At 41.6% G+C, this 21,419-nt stretch overlaps 2 protein-coding genes across 2 annotated transcripts; one reads left to right on the top strand and one right to left on the bottom strand.

Moving 5' to 3' along the window:
• The first annotated feature begins 6,229 nt into the window (after positions 1-6,229).
• Positions 6,230-10,643, top strand: col10a1a (collagen, type X, alpha 1a). The gene is made up of 3 exons (XM_014972015.2): positions 6,230-6,353; positions 6,654-6,777; positions 8,192-10,643. Exons 2-3 carry the CDS (start codon positions 6,669-6,671, stop codon positions 10,024-10,026), a joined length of 1,944 nt encoding a protein of 647 aa, XP_014827501.1. The 5' UTR covers positions 6,230-6,353; positions 6,654-6,668; the 3' UTR covers positions 10,027-10,643.
• Positions 10,644-16,011: 5,368 nt separating this feature from the next.
• On the bottom strand, positions 16,012-19,658 carry LOC106906659 (uncharacterized). Its single transcript, XM_014972026.2, has 2 exons — positions 18,549-19,658; positions 16,012-17,596 (listed from the first exon to the last, which is right to left on the bottom strand). The coding sequence occupies exons 1-2, from the start codon at positions 19,221-19,223 to the stop codon at positions 17,033-17,035; spliced, it is 1,239 nt and encodes a 412-aa protein (XP_014827512.2). The 5' UTR covers positions 19,224-19,658; the 3' UTR covers positions 16,012-17,032.
• Positions 19,659-21,419: the final 1,761 nt, after the last annotated feature.

Raw genomic sequence — 21,419 nt, 5'->3', positions numbered from 1 at the left:
AAGCAGGCGGGAGACGGGGGGGGGAAAGTGCCACTTGTCTAGGTTGGCTGGAAATCAGTAGGTGCTGACTTTTCCAAAAGCGTGTGGAGCTGCAGTTTCCGCCGGCAGACTTGCGATAGTATCTCAAGTGTACGGCGAGCGTCGATTTCCCGCAATTTCTAACTAATTATTTTTAATGACACAGCAAATTTAATACTAATCTGGTAATAGTATATCTGTGTAACGTCTAATTTTAGATCTGCATGATATCTGTACCTGTGAGCGGCTAAGGAGCTGCAAACTTCCCCTCATTTCCCTGTCAATCTGGGTTTCAAACTGGTGACCTCCCAGACAACATCCTTGATTTCTAGTTACTTTTACACTTCCGGCTCCATTTAGGTCTATGTTTGTTTTCAAGACCCTGTAATTTCCCCACCGATCACTCAGAAGGGCCCCCGTCAAGTCTGCCATTCATAAAGTTTAAAGTAGCTCTTAGTGGTTCCAGGAGTTTATTGAAACATTAAATTTGTATCCATGCAGTGATGGTGTATCTTTAGATGTTGCTAAAACTCACGTGCTTCGCTGGGTCTCTTTACATCAACCGCCAATTATGCTCTTCTCTTTGGGTGTGGGTTGAGCCTCGGTCAGTATGGAGAAGAAACCAGAAACATCAATTCCTGGGCAGCGGAGAGAACAAAAACAGACAAAATGCAAAAACCTTCCTTCCACACACTGTTATCATCTCGGAGTTTAAGCACAAACATGGCGACCACTGCCAGTAACGCCGTCCAGAAGTGCTCTCTGGGGAACTTTGAGAAATCCACAGGTCGTTGTTTGGCTTGGACAAGACCTGAGAGACACAAAGAAGACAAAGACAGAAAGTTTTGCCCTGTCATGGTCTCCCATGCTTGTTTTTTTTTTTTATGTTTCATTTCCTGTGTTTCACTCATCCAGTGTAAAAACAGTAAAGTATCCATTCTTGACCTTTCTCACTTTTTCACTCAGTACAATTTTATCTCATTTACAATTTTATCTCATGGGCAACACAAACCATGTTTTTTTTGTTTGTTTGTTTGCTTTTATATATATAATATGATAACTGTACTGTGGATTTATATTCAGTTTTTATTTCTTCACCAGGTTTTGTCCATCTAGAGACAGAAATTGTTCCTTATTCATTTATGTCAAGCTCTATGGGATTGAATTAAAAGTGTCTATGAAGGTCTGTTTTCAGGTTTTTCCACAGAATCATGAGATGTAGTTCTGGACTTTGACTAGGCCATTCTAACTCATGGATATACTTTTATCTAATCCGTTATTTTGTAGCTCTGGCTGTATGTTTAGGGGTCATTGTTCTTGTAGAGGGAGAACACACACCCCAAACTAAAGTCAATAATTCATCTTTTTCTGAATTTGTCTTCTCTGCAGTGTCCCTCTTCATGTTGATGAAAACAATCTACAAGGCATGATTCTTCCGTTGCCATGTCTCGCTGGGTCTCGTGCAGTGTTAGTTTTCCACCACTTGTGGCATTTTGCATGACAGCCAAGGTGTCCAAATTTGGTCTCGTCTGACCAGAGCCACTTATATCCCATGTTTGCTGTTTCCCTCGCTGGACTTATGGTAGACTGCAAATGGCCCTGCAGCGACTCGCTTCCTGCCACACTTCCGTAAAAGTCAGATGTTTGGAGCGTGTTAAAAGTTTTCGCTGCACTTCCTCCAGAGTTGCCATGGGCCTCTCGGCTGCTTATTTGGTTACTGGTGTCCTTGCTGGGACAATAATCCAGCACTCACCAACAAACACACCAACACCAAGCCATGCTTTGGCCAGTTTGTTGTTTTCAGACGGCGAATCAAACAGTGCGATGGTTAAGCTTTGAGATATTGTTCCATAACCTCATCCTGTTTTAAATTTCTCCACAACTTTCTTCCTGACCTCTCGGCTATTTTTTTTTATCTTAAGGGTGTTGTTTGTTCATGAACGTTCACTAGCAAACCTCTGAGGCCCTTGCAGGACATTCGCATTCACACTGAGAGTAACGTTGAATCCTATTGCAAATGAGGTGACGTCCAACTGCAAGAGATCACAACAGATGTGGACGTACGCCTCGGTTTTCAGGTTTTGTCTATTAAAGCTTTGAAAGCCGTGAATCCTTTTCCACCCCATGGCTGTGCGCAACTTTGTGTTGGTTTAAATGTAAAATCCCAAGAACTACATTGAAGTTTGTGGTTGTAAATGTAAAAAAAAAAAAAAAAAAAAAAAAAGTGCCAGGGCTGTGAATATATTTGCAAGGCAGTGTTCATTACAGTGATGAGGACTGTTGCATAACCCACATGTGAAATGACTGTGTGAAAACAAGAGGCTCCCAAGCATTTGGTTGCACTCACTGACGTTGGGTGTGTTCTTAATTGGCTGTTAACTGACTTTACTAAATTCAGTAAAACCATTTTATGCCATATGTTAAGTCAACGGCATGAAACTGAAAGCAAGTGTTTTACGGGGATGCACTAATGATAATATAGGGAGTGAAGCGACGTCAGCACCCTCAGTTTTTTTAAGCTGATTCCTAATGGGTTCTACAAAGACGGCAGCAAACCACATTAATATCCTGTCGGGATGACACGACCACATTAGAGGCGACTTTTTAACGCTCTTTTGTGGATTTCAGGTCAGTACAATAATGAGGTTTTTCACATAGAGGAGCACTGGTGTGTTCAGAAAATAGATGTTTTCTAATTCAGGTTCTCCAAATATTTGTTTGAAGATGCTCAAGTTTTGTTGTTGTTATTTCTGTTGTTTTTTTTGTTTGTTTGTTTCTCTTGGGGGAATTATTGCTCTCGGAGTACGGAACCAAAAATGGAGGGGATCTTTGCAGTGGTTTAGACATATTTGAGAAACTGAAAGGCAGTCAACCTATATGAAGAAATACTTATGAAAAATATAAACTTCACCCTCTTTCGCAGTGTCATTGCGTCTTAACAGGAGTAAAGCGGAAAAGGTGGAGTCTCCCTGTAAAGTACGGCGACAGATTTTAAAGCATCATGACAAAACTGCTGGAGCGCAAAATGCAGCATCAACAAGCAATTCATCCAAAACAGGTGAAACTATGAGACAAACATAATTTTGCACAGCTTTTAAAGTGGGATCAAGCCTTAAAAAAAATCAAAACTTTGCCAGAGAATATGAAAAATGCTGCAGCAGCTCGAGCTGCAGGAGGAAAAGTCAACTCAACGTACAGTTAGACCAGACATTTACATACACTGAGTGAAAAGATGCTGCTTGACATTACATCTGACTAATATCAAGTCAACTGCTCGCTCCAGAATAATGAGGGAGATCGTTTTTAGATTTTCAGTTTCAATGTTCTTCAGATTATAAAGTTTGAGTTCATTTTATTAGTATTTCAAAGAACTACATCTACACTGCCAGAGTTGGGTCAAACATCATGGCTGTCCTTCCAGAACCTCTTCTAAATACGTCGCTTAACGGTTTTGGCTAACAGGGTCGGCTTTGTATGCCTCCTACTTACATATACCATTTTAGGTCTGTCCACAAACTTTCTCGGGAACTGAAATGAAGGCTTTGGATGGTCACCCCCTAAACACTGAATTTGATGCCCTAAAGCAACTTTGTCACTAATTTGGTGGTATTGTCAAGGTCATTTGTCTAAGCCAAATATTATCTCCTGCCCAAGTTTTCATTTCCTGCCTGATGTCTTGCAATTATCCCACATGAAATGACGGCTTGTTCATGGTGTACCCAACCTCTCCTGGAGACAGGCACCATGTGTGTCCCTGCACAGCAGATAAAGGAAATGGATTTATGCATGACTTCTACTTCACCGAGTGGCTCCTTAGCTCAAGTAGGTGCAGGACTCCTTGAATTGTGAATACTGAAACTCTGTCAGCAGCTTCAGTGATACAAGGGAGCTCATTTTTCAGTTGTATTAAGCAATGGAATAGTATGTTTCAGATGTAGAGATGTAATGATTGCTTACAAAGCCATGACATCATTTTTTGTGTGCTTTTTCTGAAATGGCATAGTAAAATTGTGTATGCGAACTTCTGGATTAAATAAATTATTTTTAAAAAATTCCTCAGAAAATAAATTTCTCTCATTATTCTGGCACTTAGCAAACATACTAACTGACCTAAATCAGAAGTTTTATCTAAATTATAAAAAGGGTTTTGTGTCTTTTTTACATAATGCATACAAATATCTGGTTTTATGTGCATTTTTGTCATTGGTACCTTTGAACTCAGTCTGCTTTTTTTCCTGCATGCCATCTCTCCCATCTTAGACCATTTGCAAATGAAGATCACCAATTACATTATTTTTATTTGACAGGATGAGTGAACTTAAACAATACTTGCCAAACATGATTAAGTGCTTAGAGCAAGAGAAGGTAGCACTTTGGAAAATTGCAGATAATTTGGGTCTAATTTACACAAAAAAAAAGAGAGAGAGGGGTGGGGGGATTCAAACGAGCCCTGTTGGAAGGATCTTTAATTAAACTTGTGGTGAAAGACGCCTGTCAGAGTCACGTGCGCTATAGACGCCTCATATAGAAACCCAGCGAAGGCCTCAATCACACAGCTCATCATCATTTTGTCAAATATACACATGTTGGCTGCACGATGTGCGCACATTAGAGGAGCGAAAGACGAACACGTGCTATAAACGGCGGCGCGATGGTCAGGGAGATTTGGGAACGGGGCACGGGAACTACCCTACACATCGTTTATGGCTGCTGGTGTGTTAGAGAACATGTGATTATTTGGGTGTATGCATTTCCTATGTGGCCGGGCCTGAAGCTGTGAAATTACAGTCGGAAGATCTCAAAGTAAGCAAGGTGGAGGGCAAGGGAGGATAACTGAGGGGCTGACTGAGGAAATACAACATCACATCACGACAGGAACCAGATTTACTGGAGCAAATGCACCCCAGGCCCTGGGTAATATATGTGCACTGAGAGGACCAAAAATAATGCATGACCACAAGGGGATGGCTGCAAAAAATCTGCTGTACACAAGTGAAAACGTGCCCCCTGGTGGCTGAGTGGTTGCACTGCGTGTGCTCGGGTGTTAAGATAGAGGCTCTTTAACTTCCAAAGATGCTAAAACGAAGGAGAAATGTTAAAAATGTTCGTCATCCCATGCTGTATCGTAACTACACCAATCTGATCAAATAATGTGGATATTAAAGCGTAAATAACACGTTTGTCCCTTTCAATGTTGTCCTATGTTTGTTCTTTAAATGTTTTAACTCATTCAAAAAAGTCCAGATAAGTCTCCTCCCTAACAAATCATGACTTCAATTCACTTTAGTTAGCGCCAATTCACAACAAATGTTGTTGTGATTTTTTTTTTTAATCAAAAGAAATAAATAATTTCAATTCAGTCATATATACATTTCAATTGATCTTAGTTGTCAAACCCACGATTTATGCAGTTTGCAATGTCTTTACTAAATCCTCCCAGCAAGATTCATATTGGTAGAAACTGACCCATTTTCAGAAAGTGTTATGTACAAACTTTGTTTCCCGAATACAAACATTATAGATAACCAGTTTTTCAAATTAAATATTGCATAAAGTGGTTATATTTTTTTCTCTTTTGGGGGTTAGAAAATAAAATGCAAATCAAGTGAGAAGAAAATGAGGAAAGAAAGAAAATAACTTTCTTTCCAGCAGTAAATAGAGGCATATTTACTGCTCATAAATATGCCTCTGTCATTTCATATGTCAGTGTATGAATGTGGAAAGTAAACACAAAATAGACAAAACATTTATGTAATTGCTGGAAGGACCGATCATAGGAAAAATATTGGAAAAACTAATTAAATAGCTAAAGAATTCTTAAAAATAATAAATAGTCACTGTAATAAATAATTAATCAGTAATCCTTACAGGAATTAGAAAAAAAATAGAAAAGTAATAAATCTAAGGGATAAAGGTCTACAGAAGCCCACCAGCAATCAGGCCAGTCAATAACAATAATGGAACTAAATGGCATCAAATTATTCCTCAAATTCCTCAATACAATTTTTATTTATCAAGATTTTATTTCAAGAAGAGGGAAGACAGAAGAAAATGTGATAATCATGTGTCTGGATATTCAAGACATGGAGGCACTCTGACGTGACATGCCCACTTTGGGAAGATCTGTCTGCTAATTACACCCTAGCTCTAAGGAGGGAGGTGCTTTTTTGGTGAGTTTTTTTTAATGATGTGAGGGGCAGATATGGTATAAATACCCACTTCATTGTACTGGAGGGCAGCATATCCTCAGTTGTGCTCCTACCCTAAGGATATACAGCGGCACCAGGAGCTCTCTGGTGTAGAAGAGATTTGGGTTTCTTCTCCTTTGGATGCCGGTATGTTCGACCTTCCTCTTCCACTCTGAGTGTTTCTTTCTGTGGGGAAGCAATAGCAGAGATCCAGGCTTTCTCCAGGCCTCGGCTCAATGGAGAAACAAGTAGAACTTCAGGATGCTTCACAGGCAATATTCAGAAGATCCTGCTAACAGACTTCTTGTGTGCATCCCGCTGAGGTTCAGATGCCGATTTGCAGCCTCAGTGTTAGAACAAATCTCTGTAGGACATGATAGCAAGTGATGCTAGAAAGATTTACCTGTGGGACAGTTGCACTGACAATCTTCTTCTTTTTCCCTGCAGGTTTGAGCTTGCAAGATGGACCTACGAGTGGCAAGCATCCTCCTCCTCATTGTGGCCTCTGCAGCAGCCACTGGAAAGGGCTACGTGGTGAAGAAAGTGGTGCCCATGAATGTTAAGAGCCACGGTGAGCAAAATGCAACCTTGTACACGAGCTGTGGGCTTTTCAGGTTTTTGTTTTTTGTTTTATTTTCAAATGGAAAAACTAAGCAAGATAATCAGCATTTCCTCAATATAGAAGTCATTTTTACCTGAGCCGGAGTTTGTGACATCTTGAATCTTGAAGAAATTAGCCGGTTTCATATGACTGATGCACACAGGGAGGCAGATGCTGATCACAGCTGTGTAGGATTTTTAAAAACTGAACTCCACTCTGCTGAGCGGCAGTGCCGCGCTCTGATTGGCTGCAGCAGTGGACCTGCCTCTCTCCACTCATCGTCTCTGTTTAGACGCAGAATGACAAACCTGCTCAGTCGGTGCAGAGTCAGACTGTTTTCTGCTTCTGGAGGCTGCAGAGTCTGATGCTTTTTCACTTTTTTTTTTTTGTTTTGGTTATGTTTTTTAGAGATCGATGTATAGAAGTTCCCCTTAGCATTTAAACACAAAATGTTTTGACAAAATGCAAAGTTATAAAACTGCACTTGTAACATTTAATATATATATATGTGCACATTTTTATGTTTTTTTTTTTTGTTTTGTTTTGTTTTTGCGAGATTGCTTTACATGAAGGGTAGAATCTAGCTTCGTATATATGGTTGCAAGCCGAGAATAGGATCTGATGAGTTTTCCAGACTCATCAGAAAAACCAACACAAAACAACTCCATCATCTTAAAATATAAATGTTTATATATATATATATATGTATATGTATATATATATTTTTAGGTCTTTCCAAAAAGGCACTGCAAATATTCCATGTTGCATTTCTGCGAGTAAACACCCCTGTTTTTATGTCCAGAAATGAGCTGTTTGTAGATTATTTTTGGTTTCGACACAGGCAATTAGAGCCCAGTAAGCCAGTGGTATGGTTTGTGCCTGGGTGTGCCTGCTTAACACAAAACTCAACACATCTGGTTTTGCTTTATCCAAACTGGGCCAGAATTAGCCAGAGAGTATCGTAGGGAGAGCAAGAAAGAGAGAGAGAGCTGAGGAGAAAGAGAGGGATGTTTTCACTCAAACACGTGACCGCAATGAGAAAGAATAGAAAGAGTGGATCTCATTTAGACTCAATCAGATATAAGGCCCATTATGTCTTTTAGATGGATTTATTTGCACTTTATTTTGTGAAAGTTGGATCGAGAACTCTTCTAATAGCTCCATTTTAAAATGAATTTGAATCAGTTACATTCCAACACAAATGTAATATATTAAAATCATGTCACTGAATGGGACCAGTTGAGAACATGAACCAAACATTTTATTTTTATTTTTTTGTTTGTTTGTTTGAACATGCATGATGGTGGCTCAACACAACCCAATTCAATGGTTTTTGACTGTTTTGGTTTTGGTACTCATGATGATCCCTCTTTCTATCTCACAGTGGTATCAGTGGCAGGTGAGCCTGGTCCTCCAGGTGAGCCTGGCCCCGAGGGACCTCAAGGCCCACCTGGCCCCCCAGGTCAGGATGGCGTAGGTTATTCTGGACCTCAAGGGCCCCCTGGACCTCCCGGACAGCCTGGCCGCTCCATCGCTGGCAAACCTGGAACTCCAGGTGGACCTGGCAAACCTGGCATCCCTGGAGCACCTGGTGAGAGGGGAGACACCGGAGCCACTGGCCCTCAGGGACCAAGGGGAGTTCCTGGCTCTCCTGGAAGCCCAGGACCTGCTGGTCTGTCTGCCACTGGCAAACCGGGACCTTCTGGCCTTCCTGGAGCAATGGGACCAAGAGGAGAGCCTGGCTTGAAAGGACATCCAGGTATTCCTGGACTTCCTGGGCCTAAGGGTGATAGAGGGTTTGGAGTTCCTGGACCTCAAGGTGAAACAGGACCTCAGGGACCTATGGGTCCGACTGGAGCAACCGGTGCACCCGGAATCGGAAGGCCAGGCAAACCAGGTGCCAATGGTGAGCCAGGAAAGTCAGGTAGCCCAGGTAGAGATGGTGCCCCCGGCCCCATGGGACCACAGGGACCCAAGGGACACACTGGTGCCCCAGGTGTAGGTCTTCCAGGTAAATCAGGTGAGAATGGTGCCCCCGGTTTGCCTGGCACTGTTGGGCCTAAGGGTCATCAGGGACCTGCTGGAGCTCCTGGTGCCCCTGGAGTTCCAGGATACGGAAAACCAGGTGCAAATGGTGAGAAGGGAGAGAGAGGAGCCCCAGGTAGCCCAGGTGCCACAGGTGCAAAGGGAGAGCAGGGCCCAACAGGTTATACTGGGGCTACTGGTGCCACTGGCCCAATGGGTCCAGCTGGACCTCAAGGTGAAAGAGGTTTCCCAGGAGCCACTGGCCCCACTGGTCTTAAAGGTGACACAGGTCCATCTGGACCTCAGGGACCTAAGGGACACAAGGGAGATCAGGGAGCACAGGGTTTCCAAGGCAAGCAGGGTTATCCAGGGGCCGCTGGTCCTCCTGGACCCAGAGGGGCCACTGGACCTGCAGGGGACAAAGGTAATGTTGGTGCCCCAGGTACCCCAGGTGCTCCAGGTATCCCAGGGCCTGCTGGACCCAAAGGACACACTGGCCGCCCTGGTGAGCCAGGTGCCTCTGGATCTGATGGATCTCCAGGTCCCAGAGGACCTGCTGGACCACAAGGACCCGCTGGTGCTACCGGCTCTAAGGGACACCCAGGTCTCCCCGGACCTCCTGGTCCTGCTGGTTTGGCTGCAAAGGGTGTTTCTGGACCTCAGGGTGCCCCAGGTCAACCCGGTGAGCCCGGAGCTGATGGAGAGCCCGGCCCCGCTGGCCCTCCTGGCCCCCCTGGACCTCCTGGTGAGGTTGTCTTCGAGAAGGGCATGGGACTGAGTGAGGTTATGGTCAAGTCCCCCATGTCTGCATTCACTGCAGTTCTGGCCACTCCCTACCCTGCTGCTGGCACTCCCATCAAGTTTGACCAGATTGTTTACAATGCTGAGAATCACTATGACCCTGAGTCAGGCATCTTCACCTGCCAGGTTCCTGGAGTTTACTACTTCTCCTACAGCATCCATGTCAATGGAGCTCATGCCCTGGTGGCCCTGTACAAGAACGGCCAGCCAATTATGTTCACTTATGATGAGTACAACAAGGGTTTCCTGGACCAGATGTCCGGTAGCGCTGTCCTCTTGCTCGATGAGCAGGACACAGTCTACGTCCAGATCCCTGACGAAGAGGCCAACGGTGTCTTTGCTGCAGAGAATGTCCACTGCTCTTTCTCTGGATTCCTCATTGCCTCTACGTGATACGTTGGCGCAGAAGTTTCCAAAAAGCCAACCAACTAATTTTGCAATCTATTTCTCAAAGTAAAACTCCCTGTTCATTTACCGCAACCCAACAGACAGGCAGTGCAACCTTCCTGAGGAATAGTAGCATCTTAACTTGAAAACTACAAGAAATGGGTGCTAAAAAGAAGGAAAACTAATTTATGAAAACAGTTGATTTAAGGAGGGAGAAAGCAATACACAATGTTCCAGTGATGTTTGTAATGTAAACAGCATGTGAAATCGAGGTGTTATAACTGTGTTGTGTCTAAAAATTTTACTATTTTTTTCCACACACTGCTCCTTTTATACTGTCTTAAACTGATGTCTTTGAACTTAATGTCTGTCTTCTTTGTTTTTGTACAATCTTTTTTTTTTCTTTGGGCATGAAAGGGAACAACAATCTTATCAAAGTACATTAATTCTTCTCTGTGCAACATGTTTGTGACTAAATGTGACTTGAATATATTGTGAAATATGGTGATCAAATTGACTTTTGTTTCTAAACACAAACTGTTTCAGCAGCAACATTGTTATAACCCTTGACATGCATTGTGTCATGTAAAACGAGACCAAAAATAAATAACGTCTTACTGAAACTTTTGCCTCAGACTCATTTTTAAGGCAGCATTTTTGCTTAATAAACATTATTTATGTCTACTAAATCCTTCAGTAAAACACTATTAATATGGTAAATATGCAGAAAAGTGTAATCATGATGTGCATCTCCCTAAGTGGAAAAACTAGAATCAATTCAGTGAGATCTCAAGATAAGATCCCACAACCACAGGCAAAGCCTTTCCTTCACGCTGAGGGACCAAACCTCATCTAAAACATCAGAGACCACCACGTGTGAACAACCTGGAAACAGGCATGAGGATGAGATACCGAGCTGTGATTGTTGTGCACTGTTCCTTCACACACACCACTGAGGCCCCTTTAAAGGGTTATTCACTTTGCAACATGTTTTGTTTAATCAAACTTCAATCTTTTAATGACACCAAGCAAGAGTCACAGTGACGACAGGTTCTTTGCATTGGATCTAATTTAGGTGTAGGATTAGGAGTCAAGGGGGCTAAAAACAAATACACATCATACTTTTAACATTTACATTCGTACATTTACTATGTAACAGCTTTCTTCCACTTTACACTTTTGTGGAATCAGGTATTTCTTTACCACTTTAATCACAGTGAAATACATTGAAGGATTTGGTTTTGATGTTAAAAAAAAATATCGGTTTCAAGTGTGTGAAAACTTTTGCAAGGTATGCAGTGGGTAAATGACCCAGGACAGCTGCTGTGCTTGACAACCTCCTAAAAAGAGAAGGTCATATTTACAATATAATACTCTAAGTACACATAAAAAAGCTTTAAAGGGAATTATGGGGGCATATAACTGTCAATTTTACTGCTTGTTAAAGATTTCCCAAGTTATCCCTGGCCTTCGTGTTCATTTCTGTTGCCGATGCGTGACGGTTCTTGATTTAGAGCTGTGTGAAGGATCAAAGATCACAAGTGTGCAGCATAAATATGCAGCCTCACCCTGTATGCAGTGGAGTTCCTCTGCATTCCTTTAAGTGATTTAATAAATAGCACTGCAGTGAAAGGCATGTGCATGTCTCATCAAATCTGTTTTTTAAGACACATGATCAATGCACATACAACGGTGCCCAAACAACTTGACTATTAACAGATGTATGCTTTGTTTATATTTATTGTGATATGGCTTAAGCATGTAAGAATTAGGAGAACATAAACTCTGTTTGATTGGCTTCCTCAAACTACTAGCTCCATCTGAAATATTTTGGAAAACGCTCACCAAGTTAGGCTTTTTAGGCAAAATTCAAAACTGTTCATGCACCAAAAACACATATTAAAACAACACACACAAAAAAACTAATGTTATTTGTATTTTTATCCACGCCAAGACGTACACAACTGTTGAACCAAAGAGAGGAAAAAAGTTAGATCTAATTTTCTCACAGCTGGAACGTATTAATAAGCCAAAGTTGTTTGGTGATTTTGTTCTGTGAGAGAATAAATCAGACTGGGACTTTTTGGGCTTGTGGAAAAGAACACCATACCTACAGTAAAGCGCAGCAGTGGCTTAGTGATGCTTTTGGGTTGTTTTGCTTCCTAACTCTAACTCTGGAGGCCTGCAGTGAGTGGAGGCCTTACATGAATCCAGGATGATTCACTTAAGCATCCTGGAAATCCTGGGAGAAAATGTCCTGCTGCCGGTAAGAAAGCTGAAGCTTGGGATTTGTTGGACCCTCAAGGAGAACAACGATCCCAAGCGCATCTCAAAGTCCACATTGTTTCAGAGAAAGTCCTGAAAGACTTAATGGTCAAGCTTTAGGAAGATTTTAAAATAGGTGCTTGTAGGCAACAAATGGATAAATATTGCAGGCCTTTTTCCACAGGGAGTTTGTTATTATTTGTTAGAGGAAGCTGCGACTTGTGTCTGGCTTTGCTTCACATTTGTATCAGGCTATAATCATTAAAAATGTCAATTTACAAAGTGTTATCTATGTTAAATATGTTTGTATGGACAGGTAGAGTAATTTTAAGACTCCAGCGTTCAAAAAAAGTTCTTTTTTTTGACATTTTAGAAGCGAACGATGCAATAAGCGAAAATAAAATCTGAATCCTAATAATGTGCAGACTGGCTTTAAACCTTATCTCAAGGTTTTCGACTCTGTCGCTTAAAGCTTCAAAAAAAGCAGCTTTACCATGGAAGTCACAGTGAGTGTTGCCCTAAAAATAGTTTGGGTGTGGAATAAGGGAGCAGGGAAGGTTGTTTGGTAAGGCAGCAGCTGTTTGATCTTTCTTTGGTGAGCGGGCGAGACAGTGGTTAGGTGAGAGGCCCAGGGCAGAGAGAGCGGAGTGGAAGAGCTGCTTTAAAGAGACTGCTGAGGGTTGCCATCCACCGGCTGTGACGCTCAAAGACACCATTGGCTTTGAGGATAAAGATGGACAGACAGAAACATAGATGCACCACTTCCTGTGCTGACCCAATTAACCAAAAGGACGTCTGCTTTCACCTGACATCTCAAAAATATTCATGTGGGGGTTTTTTTGTTTTTTTTTAGAATAAAAGAAGAGAAATAGCAGCTTCCAGGACGGAGGATGATGTATGGGCGTGATGAGATATTTCAGCGGTGAGGCACGCTAGGGGACTAAACCGAGCAACAAATACCTCACCAACTTAACCGAGCTGAACGAGAAAACCAGGAAGCAGAAATAGAAATATTATGTGTAAAGCACGCCCTTCTTGTGGTGGCCAGAGCTGCAACGCACAGAATAGAGCTGGGTGCAAAGCAAATAGATGGTTCGCAGTGTACATGGACGCAGTTGTGGACTGTGAAAACCACCCTGGAGAACTCTGTGGCAATCTTCTAAACTTTTAAAATAAGTCGGGTGTTTTTACAGGGTTTGAGGTTTGGTAGGAAGAATACCAATGTGTCAATACAGAGCAGTTGCTTGCTGTGAATATAGTTTCTAGCCAACTTCAAATGCCTTCCATACACACTAAGCCCTAATTTTGAAGGTCATTAAACAGAAGCCATACGGCCATTAAACAGAAGCCATTTAAAAATAATTTAAACTGTAATCAAGCATAATAGTTTATTAGCCGGTAGAACCCATACACCACACAATAGGATTTCTAAGAGATTGACATTTGAATTATAGTGCTTAAAAACGCCTCAAATTCAACTGCTAACACTGTTTCCTCAACTTAAATTATTAATTTAAATTATCCTTTAATGTGCTTTTCACTTAAAGTATCTAGCTTTGCCTGAGCACAGTGCTAAAACGAAACAAGCAGCTTCTTAACTCTGAGGCAATCGATTAAAAAGCCCATCTTATCTTTGGTTCTTTGGAAGAAAGTTCTTTACTTCCTGCTTTGTTAGGATAGCTTTAAAAAAAAGAGATTTAACGTTGACGAATCGTGAGTGCGCTTTATAACTGTGACTGTTTTTGTGCCACAAACTGGACTGAAGGTCGGAGGAGATCGGGCCTTTTCTGTTGTGACTCTAAGATTGTGAAACAATTTGAATATTAGGCAAGCTTCTTATCTGGTTTTATCTAGGTCTATCTAGTGCTGGTTTTCAGTGTTTTTTGTTGTTATTTTTTTAAGGTTTTCTTCAGGTCTATTGATCTTTATTGAGCAGGTCAGAAAGGAAAGTTGGTTATGAGAGAGAGCACCACGGCTGCAGCCCTTCAGTGGCTTTTGACACGTAAGTTGGTTACTTGTTTTTTGTTTTATAATTCTGTAGTTTAATTTTTGTTTTGTTTTAGTACATCTTACTCTGTTTTTAATTGTTTTATTTTTTATTATTATTATTATCTTGGTTTTATCTGTCCCTACTGTTTGGCACTTTGGGTAAACGTGTGGTTTGGATGTTTTTGAATATTCTTTGTAAATAAATAAAAAAAAACGGAGTGGAATAGGATGGAATCTAATCGTGTTCAATGTTCGTGACAATTTTTATTTGTTTTGTTTTGTCTTTTTTATGTGTGTGCTAAAGGTCACTTAGTGACGTTCTTTCAGTGTCACACAATTCTGAAAGCCTGTTTTTAGGTGTGACCTGTGACAGGCAAGACCGCTGTTGGGACCAAAGCCGACTTTGACACCACAGGGATTCAGATGTCCAAAGTTGGTTCCCTGAAAGCAACAACAGCAATCCCTGGTGGTTCTGGAGCCAAAAGCTGGTGAATCCAGGTAGTTACAAGACCTTGAACTCCTCCTTCCTGTTCCTATTCCCACACAGATTAAGGGAAATATTAGGGCTCAGAATTAGCTTAAGACCTAGCCTGGTAAAAACCAGCCCGTTGTACTACACAATGCTTCATCGAGAGGATCTGGACTCTCAAAAACAATTGCTTTCTGGAGGCATGACCTGTGTTGAGGTTTTAAATTTTATCCAAACACTAATGTTCGCCTGTGATGGATGTAATGCACCAGTTTGACAATAACAAGCTTACTGGAAGAACCGGTCAGAACGAGGAGGCTGTTAATGCTAATTCAATATTTGGACGCGAGGCCGATGTGAAAACTACAGTCACTACCGTTCTAAAACAGCGCAGAAAATGGAAGTCATTGTTCTCAACTTCTCTGTTTGCCGATTGGTCTGGTCAAAAATCAACCGGCGACAATCCGAGTCAAGGTGAGAAAGCCCACTGTGCTGAAACCGAGAATTGTTTTCAAGCAGAATTGCCCAGGAAGCCAATGGCCAGGCTGGAATAGACCATAAATTAGTAGATTTTGTGAAGTTTTGTGGTTTTTGTCTTTGTTCATTATATGAGCTTCTACCTACTTAATCCGTGTGACTGACACCAGTTTTTCCTCAGCCAGATTCTTCTACATTTGCAGATACTGCACAGCTCTTCCATCATTTTTGGAACTTGAGCAGAGACAGTAGTCCTGGGTTTGATTCCCAGTCATAGGCTAATTGATGCTTGTCTTCTCCATCTCATTTCCTGTTCAATAAAATGGTACCTAGTGCCAAAAAATTTGTCCAATTTCATAGAGAATATATACTTTCAAAAATGTTACAAATTCTAACTTGTTAGAATTTTATTCAATTTAGATTTTAATTACTGCGAATTTAAGTGTTAGCTCTGTAAAATCACATTTCACTTTCACAGTTTAAGTCACTAATAAGTAACCAGCAGGTTACTTAATAAAAAAAAATTAAAAATTCCAATTAAAACTAAATGTACTTGTGTAGCGACCACATTGACTAGCTTAGAAAAGTCAATAATTGTGTTTGCTTGCTTAACTACATTAGATTTGAAGCTCAGTTTAAATGTTCAAAAAATCTCCCTACAACTCTTAAGACGTCCACAAGAGGGAGCTGTTGAGTAATGTCCATTCCGGTTGTCGCTCAGGGTCCCCCCACCCCATATCCCTACTTTCTCTGTAGTGCATTATGTGAAAAAGAAAAGCTCACAGTGCCAATTCACACTTCATCGCTTTATTCTTCAGAATTCACAGGAAACAAACTCAACACCTTGTTACCAGTTTTTGCAGGCAATGTTACATTCCATACTGAAAAAATGTGAGCCTCGTTATATACAGAAAGAGAAGCCGGTAGAGGACAGCGTCTAAAATCCTGACTTTGTGTGCTTTTGACTTGTGGATTCAGAGTGGTGTTGTAGTCATCACAGCTTAATGCAAAAGTCTGCTTAAAACATCTCCCAATTTTATTCAATCTTACAAATGGTGAAAAAAAAAAAGAAAAAGAAAAACTTCATTTACAATGGGTAATCAGTTAAAAACTTCAGTCATTAGGTACATCTCAGCCATAAAACCAGTAATATCAAAGTCTATACAACGTGCATTACTACAGAATTTTGAAACAGTGGAATCTAATGGAAGGTGGTGAGCACCAATCATCGTTTTGACGGCTAAATCTATTTCAGGAATGGTTCGTGTTCACAGGAGCGTTGAGCTTAGAGAGTTGTAAACAACTGTACACTGCAATGACAACTTAAGACTCGCTTAAGGACATCCCCTTTAAATATCACAACGTGTCAGATCTTGCAGAGACAGCTTGAGCTGCTACATCCAATTGCCCAGCACCAAATACTTTGATTAAATATATGGAGAAAAAAAAAAAAGATTCAGTAATGTTGTGATGGTATTACCTTAAAAAAAAAAAAAAAAAACTTAAAAAAAATCCACTCACATTTTGCACTATCACACTCACCCATGTTACAAATGCAAGCACCAAGAAGCAGCGAGGAGCATCACTCTCTGCTCCACCTCCTGTCCATCACTGCTCGGGACTTTGCAGTCATTATGGATGAGATGGTTGCAGAGTAAGTAAACATATACAAAAAAAAAATTAAAAAAAGAGAAAATTAACGAAAAGAAAAACAAATTCCCTGGTTTTAGACAAGTCCTCGTGTTCCTTCAGACAGGCTACATCGTCTCCTTCATTCCGGTGCGTTGTTCAACTGGGGGTTGGGGGTGGGGTTTACTCGGCGGCAGCGGCAGCCTCCGGACTGGCTGCCGTCTCTGGCTCAGTTGGAGAAACTTTGGCCGGCTTCTCTTCTCCTTCGGCTGCTTGCTCTGCCTTGGGCTCCTCCGCCTTCACCTCTTCGGCTGCAGTCTCCTTGACTTCCCCTCCGCTCGCCTCAGCCGGCTCGGTCTCCTCTGCGGGGGCTTCGGTGGACTTCTCGCCTTCGGCTGGTTCTGCCCCAGCGGACGCCCCCTCCTCGGTTGCCTCTTCGGACTCCTTCTTGGTCTTTTTGAAGGAGAAGCCACTGAGCTTGAAGGAGGGCTTCTTGAAGGAGAACCGCTTTTTCTTCTGCTTGCCGTCCTCGCTGGTGGACGGGGTACCTTCCTCTGGCTTGGCAGAAGTCTCCCCGTTTGTGGTGGATGCCTCCTTGTCTCCTTGGGCCTCGGCGTCCTCTACTTTCTCACCTTCTTCTTTTGGCACCTCTTCGGTGGGAGTGCTTCCATTGGCCTGCACGTCGGCTTTGTTGGCATCCTCTGCAGCAGGAGAGGCATCTCCGTTAGTCTTGGCGTGGCCGTTCTCCTAGAAAGAAGTCAAAAAGGTCCAAATCACTGCGTTATTTAAGAGCATGTTAGACTGTATGTTAGTGAAGAAGATACCAGAAAACCTCTTTGTAAAAATCTTGAACACCGTTGGATTTAAACCAAATTCCAAAACTGAAAGTATTCAAAAGAAACTACCCACACAGCCCATCAAAAGAAAAAGAAAATTGCATAGACATCTGTTACTAGGAGAATGACGACACATGTCTGGCTTTTAGCAGTAGGCTCGGGTTTTTAAACTGCAATAAAGCCGGGACCCCACTAGAGGGCGTTCAGTCTGTAGAAACAACATAGGAATTTGAGATTTAAAAAAATAAATAAAAAATTTCTACCATAAACCAGCTAAATCGATATGCATTAACCAAGTCTTTGAGCGCTTCATACATTTCAACCTTAATGCTATTAGAATTTATTAAGTCTAAGACGTTCATTTATGCAAAAACACGTTTCTTTTCTTGAACCTGGCAACAAAGGCGTGGTACCGTTTTTTAAAATGGCCTTGCCACGGTGAGGGGCGACCACAAACCCTTGCTGGACACAGTCCCACAAAAACAGAAAAGCCAGACTTTAAATTATCCTCTCAAACTATGCAAAACCTCCAACTCTAACAAACCTGACTTCTGCACATTTAACGAAAAAAAAAAAAAAAGAAGAATAAATCAAAACGCCTTCAAAGCTGCACAGGACGATGACTTTTAGAACCAATTAAAAAGCATCCCGATTAAATTCCGGTTCTGGAACGGTTTTGTAAAATAACCAAACAGCAGCATGGAGAATATAAGCGCATGTGGCCACTTTCCCTGAATGCCGGTGAGCGTGGGGATGCGCTACGGGGGAACATGGAGCACGCCATTGACGCAACACATTGCTAAATTGAGGCGAAATTCCGTGTGGGCAATTAAGAATTTAATAATTCAAGAAGGCTTATTTACCTGTCCGTTCGCCTTCGACGCAACAGCTGCTCCTTCTGCGGGCTTTTCCACCGCGGCTTCGTCTTTTCCAGCGGTTTTGGAGATTTGCGCTCCCATGCTTTTTGTTCCAACAAAGGAACCCAACCGATCAAATGAATGAACAAAGACCGCAAGCTTCCTCCCGAAACAAAATTTAAGGCACGCCGCTTTGCCTTCTTTGCGCGAAACAAACGGAGAAATAAGCCTGAAATCCAAAATAAAAAGTGAGACCGCAATGAGAGTAATGAGCACTTGGGGGAGAAAATGTAACGAAGGCGCAAAAGAAATCCGGGTTTTTTTTTTTTCTTTTTTTTTTTTTTCCTCGAGCAGAGTTTGTAGATGGGGAGAAATTGGCCCCGCCGCAAATGAGATGCGGAGTACAACGCCCAAGTCCGCTGATGAATGGGCGCTGAGGCTGTGACGACAAAAGCCCCGGCGTCTCCGCCAATCACGAGTCTGGAGCGTAAAGCGGGGGGGAGGTCGTGGAGCAGAGGGACGTGCATCGGGGAGGGGGACGCGGACAATGGGAGAGACACAACAACATGGCCTACAACTTTGTGGATCCACGTTAGAGCAGGGAGACAGGAACATTTTCCACTGGGCTCTTTCCTCTGCGCATTTGATGTGGAGGCTGATTTGGAAACGTAGCAAGGTCATGTAGCGATACTGCAAAATATATATACATATTTACAATATTTAGCTGTATTATTACCGATATTTTTTTCCCTCTTCTTCAGGGAAGCAACAAATTCTGTTTTTTTGTTTGTTTGTTTGTTTTTTTACATTTTATTTTAGCTGATCCTATTGAGGATGTTTTTTTTTATCTTTTTTTTTATTTATATTTTTAAAGATTGGATAGCCTTTTAGACAAACAAATATAATCGATATATCCTTTTACATACACAGTTTTTTTCCTCACCATCTGACAATAAATCAGACTAAACGTCTTTTTTAAATTATTATTCATATTTTTTTAAATGCCAACAAATTTCACGAGATAGCTGTTTTATTTGCTTACTTCACATTCAGACGTTTGGGGAACAATTTGGAGAAGCTGGTGACGATATCATGACTTTTGTGAACATTTTTAAATGAATAAGTGCGAAAATTGGTATGTATGTTAAGGTGACAAATTATATTTATTCCTTTACAGACAGGTAATTACTTCAACAACAAAAATAACAACAGAACAGGCATGGTTACAGTTGCAAATGCACTCAGGATGATAGTTTTTAAAATAAGTCATCATGTGATCTGATCAAACTAGAATTTAAGTCTTTGGTCATAATGACCACTGTTATATTTGGAGGGGGAAAGAGGAAGCCTGCAAGCCTGAAAAAACATCCCAGCTGTAAATTATGAGTCTAGAGTCATCTTATTATGGGGGAGTTTTGATGCTTTGGTGCGCTCCACAAAATGAAACAGATGGCATCAGGAAGAAGAATTATTTTTGAAATACTGAAGTTGCATCTCAGGACATCAACCAGGAAGTAAAAGCGTGGCCACAAGCAGATCTTCCAAATGGAAAATGTGGAAAATGACCATTTGCTACAAAGTGGTTTACGGACATCAAAGTCAATGTTTTGGAGTGGCCATCAAAAGAATTTGATCTCAGTTGTATAGAAAACTATATAAATTAGTTCTAACTAAGCAAAATGTTTCTTCTGCCTCTAAGTCATGTTATTGAGTTTGATGGAGAATCTTAAAGGGGGCCAGGGAGGCTTTCTTAGATCATTAAAAATAATAATTGGGTAAAGGTTAAAAAAAAATAATCAATGAATCATCTGAATACTGTCATAAAGGCTTTTCCATTGATCATTGTGAAGGGAGTGAAATCCATTTACATACAATTTTTTTAATCAAACGTAAAGAAAAAAAAAGCTGAATTTGTTTGGGGTGAAATCTCTGTTCCGTTTTCAGAACCTCCATCTTTAAATGTAATTGTATCCACTTCCAGCCAATCACTTTGGTGGACTAATAGTAAATGTTACTCTAATGTAGAAAACAATACAGAGCTTAATTATCCAATCCAGAGCTCCCATTTTATTTAGAATGGAAGTTTCATTGTCTCTGAATCTGAATTATGTGTGAAAACAACATCATTGTGTTTAGGTGGCTGCTGCCTGTCTGCTGCTATGTTATCAGGGCCCCCCTCCTGACATATGCCCCTCTGAGTAAACAGACCTCCCCTGTAACTATAAGCCCCTGCACCCAAAACATCCCTCGTCGCTCCTCTTGCATAATAGTGTCTTGTCTGCGTGTTGCAGCTGGAGCATCCCAGTGACCCAGATATAATGAGACTTTATGGCTCTGCTGTCTGCTCCGCCAGCCTGCAGCGCTCCAGCTCCACCAGCAGCAACAAATCTTTCCTCTCTTTCCCTCTCTCTCTCTCTCTGCCATTACTGCCTGACCCACATCTCCATGGTTACCAGTCCAAAATGGCTGCGAGGAAGAAGCCGAGCGCTGGCTGACAAGGTGCTTTAGCGACTGTGACCTCTGGTTGCGGAGGAGCGGGCGTGAGAGTGAAGTCGAGGCTGCACAGCGAACACATGCTGCAGACCGAGGATTAAGGGTGACTTCTTTCACCCCCACCTCTCTACTCCTGCTAACTAGGCCACGTTCATTGTTGCCATATTCTGATGACATGCAAAGCTGTAATTATGATAAGGAGCAGCAAAGAATATGTAAACCTAGAGACAAAGGCAGTGGGGCATGGACTGTTTTCAAACAACAACAAAAAGATTAAACATTTAGCTCACCGAACTAAGAGTTCTTAAATGTAATGCTTCAAACTCAATACAAGACATAGGAATGTTTAAAGAGCCACAGACCTAAAAAAAAAAAAAAATGGGG

This window comes from Poecilia mexicana, unplaced genomic scaffold, assembly GCF_051168715.1.
Source record: "Poecilia mexicana isolate PSO_F unplaced genomic scaffold, ASM5116871v1 scaffold_22, whole genome shotgun sequence".
Lineage (NCBI taxonomy): Eukaryota > Metazoa > Chordata > Actinopteri > Cyprinodontiformes > Poeciliidae > Poecilia > Poecilia mexicana.
The sequence above is the reverse complement of the archived record's forward strand: the minus strand, read 5'-3'. Positions and strand labels throughout refer to the sequence as shown.

What these genes read in the sequence shown, in the direction of transcription:
- col10a1a (XM_014972015.2), top strand. Translation starts at nt 6,669, where the DNA reads ATGGACCTACGAGTGGCAAGCATCCTCCTCCTCATTGTGGCCTCTGCA. An exon ending in CATGAATGTTAAGAGCCACG is followed by an intron (nt 6,778 to 8,191) that starts GTGAGCAAAATG and finishes TCTATCTCACAG; the next exon opens with TGGTATCAGTGGCAGGTGAG.
- LOC106906659 (XM_014972026.2), bottom strand. Translation starts at nt 19,223, where the DNA reads ATGACCTTGCTACGTTTCCAAATCAGCCTCCACATCAAATGCGCAGAG. An exon ending in CGTCGAAGGCGAACGGACAG is followed by an intron (nt 17,597 to 18,548) that starts GTAAATAAGCCT and finishes ACTTCTTTCTAG; the next exon opens with GAGAACGGCCACGCCAAGAC.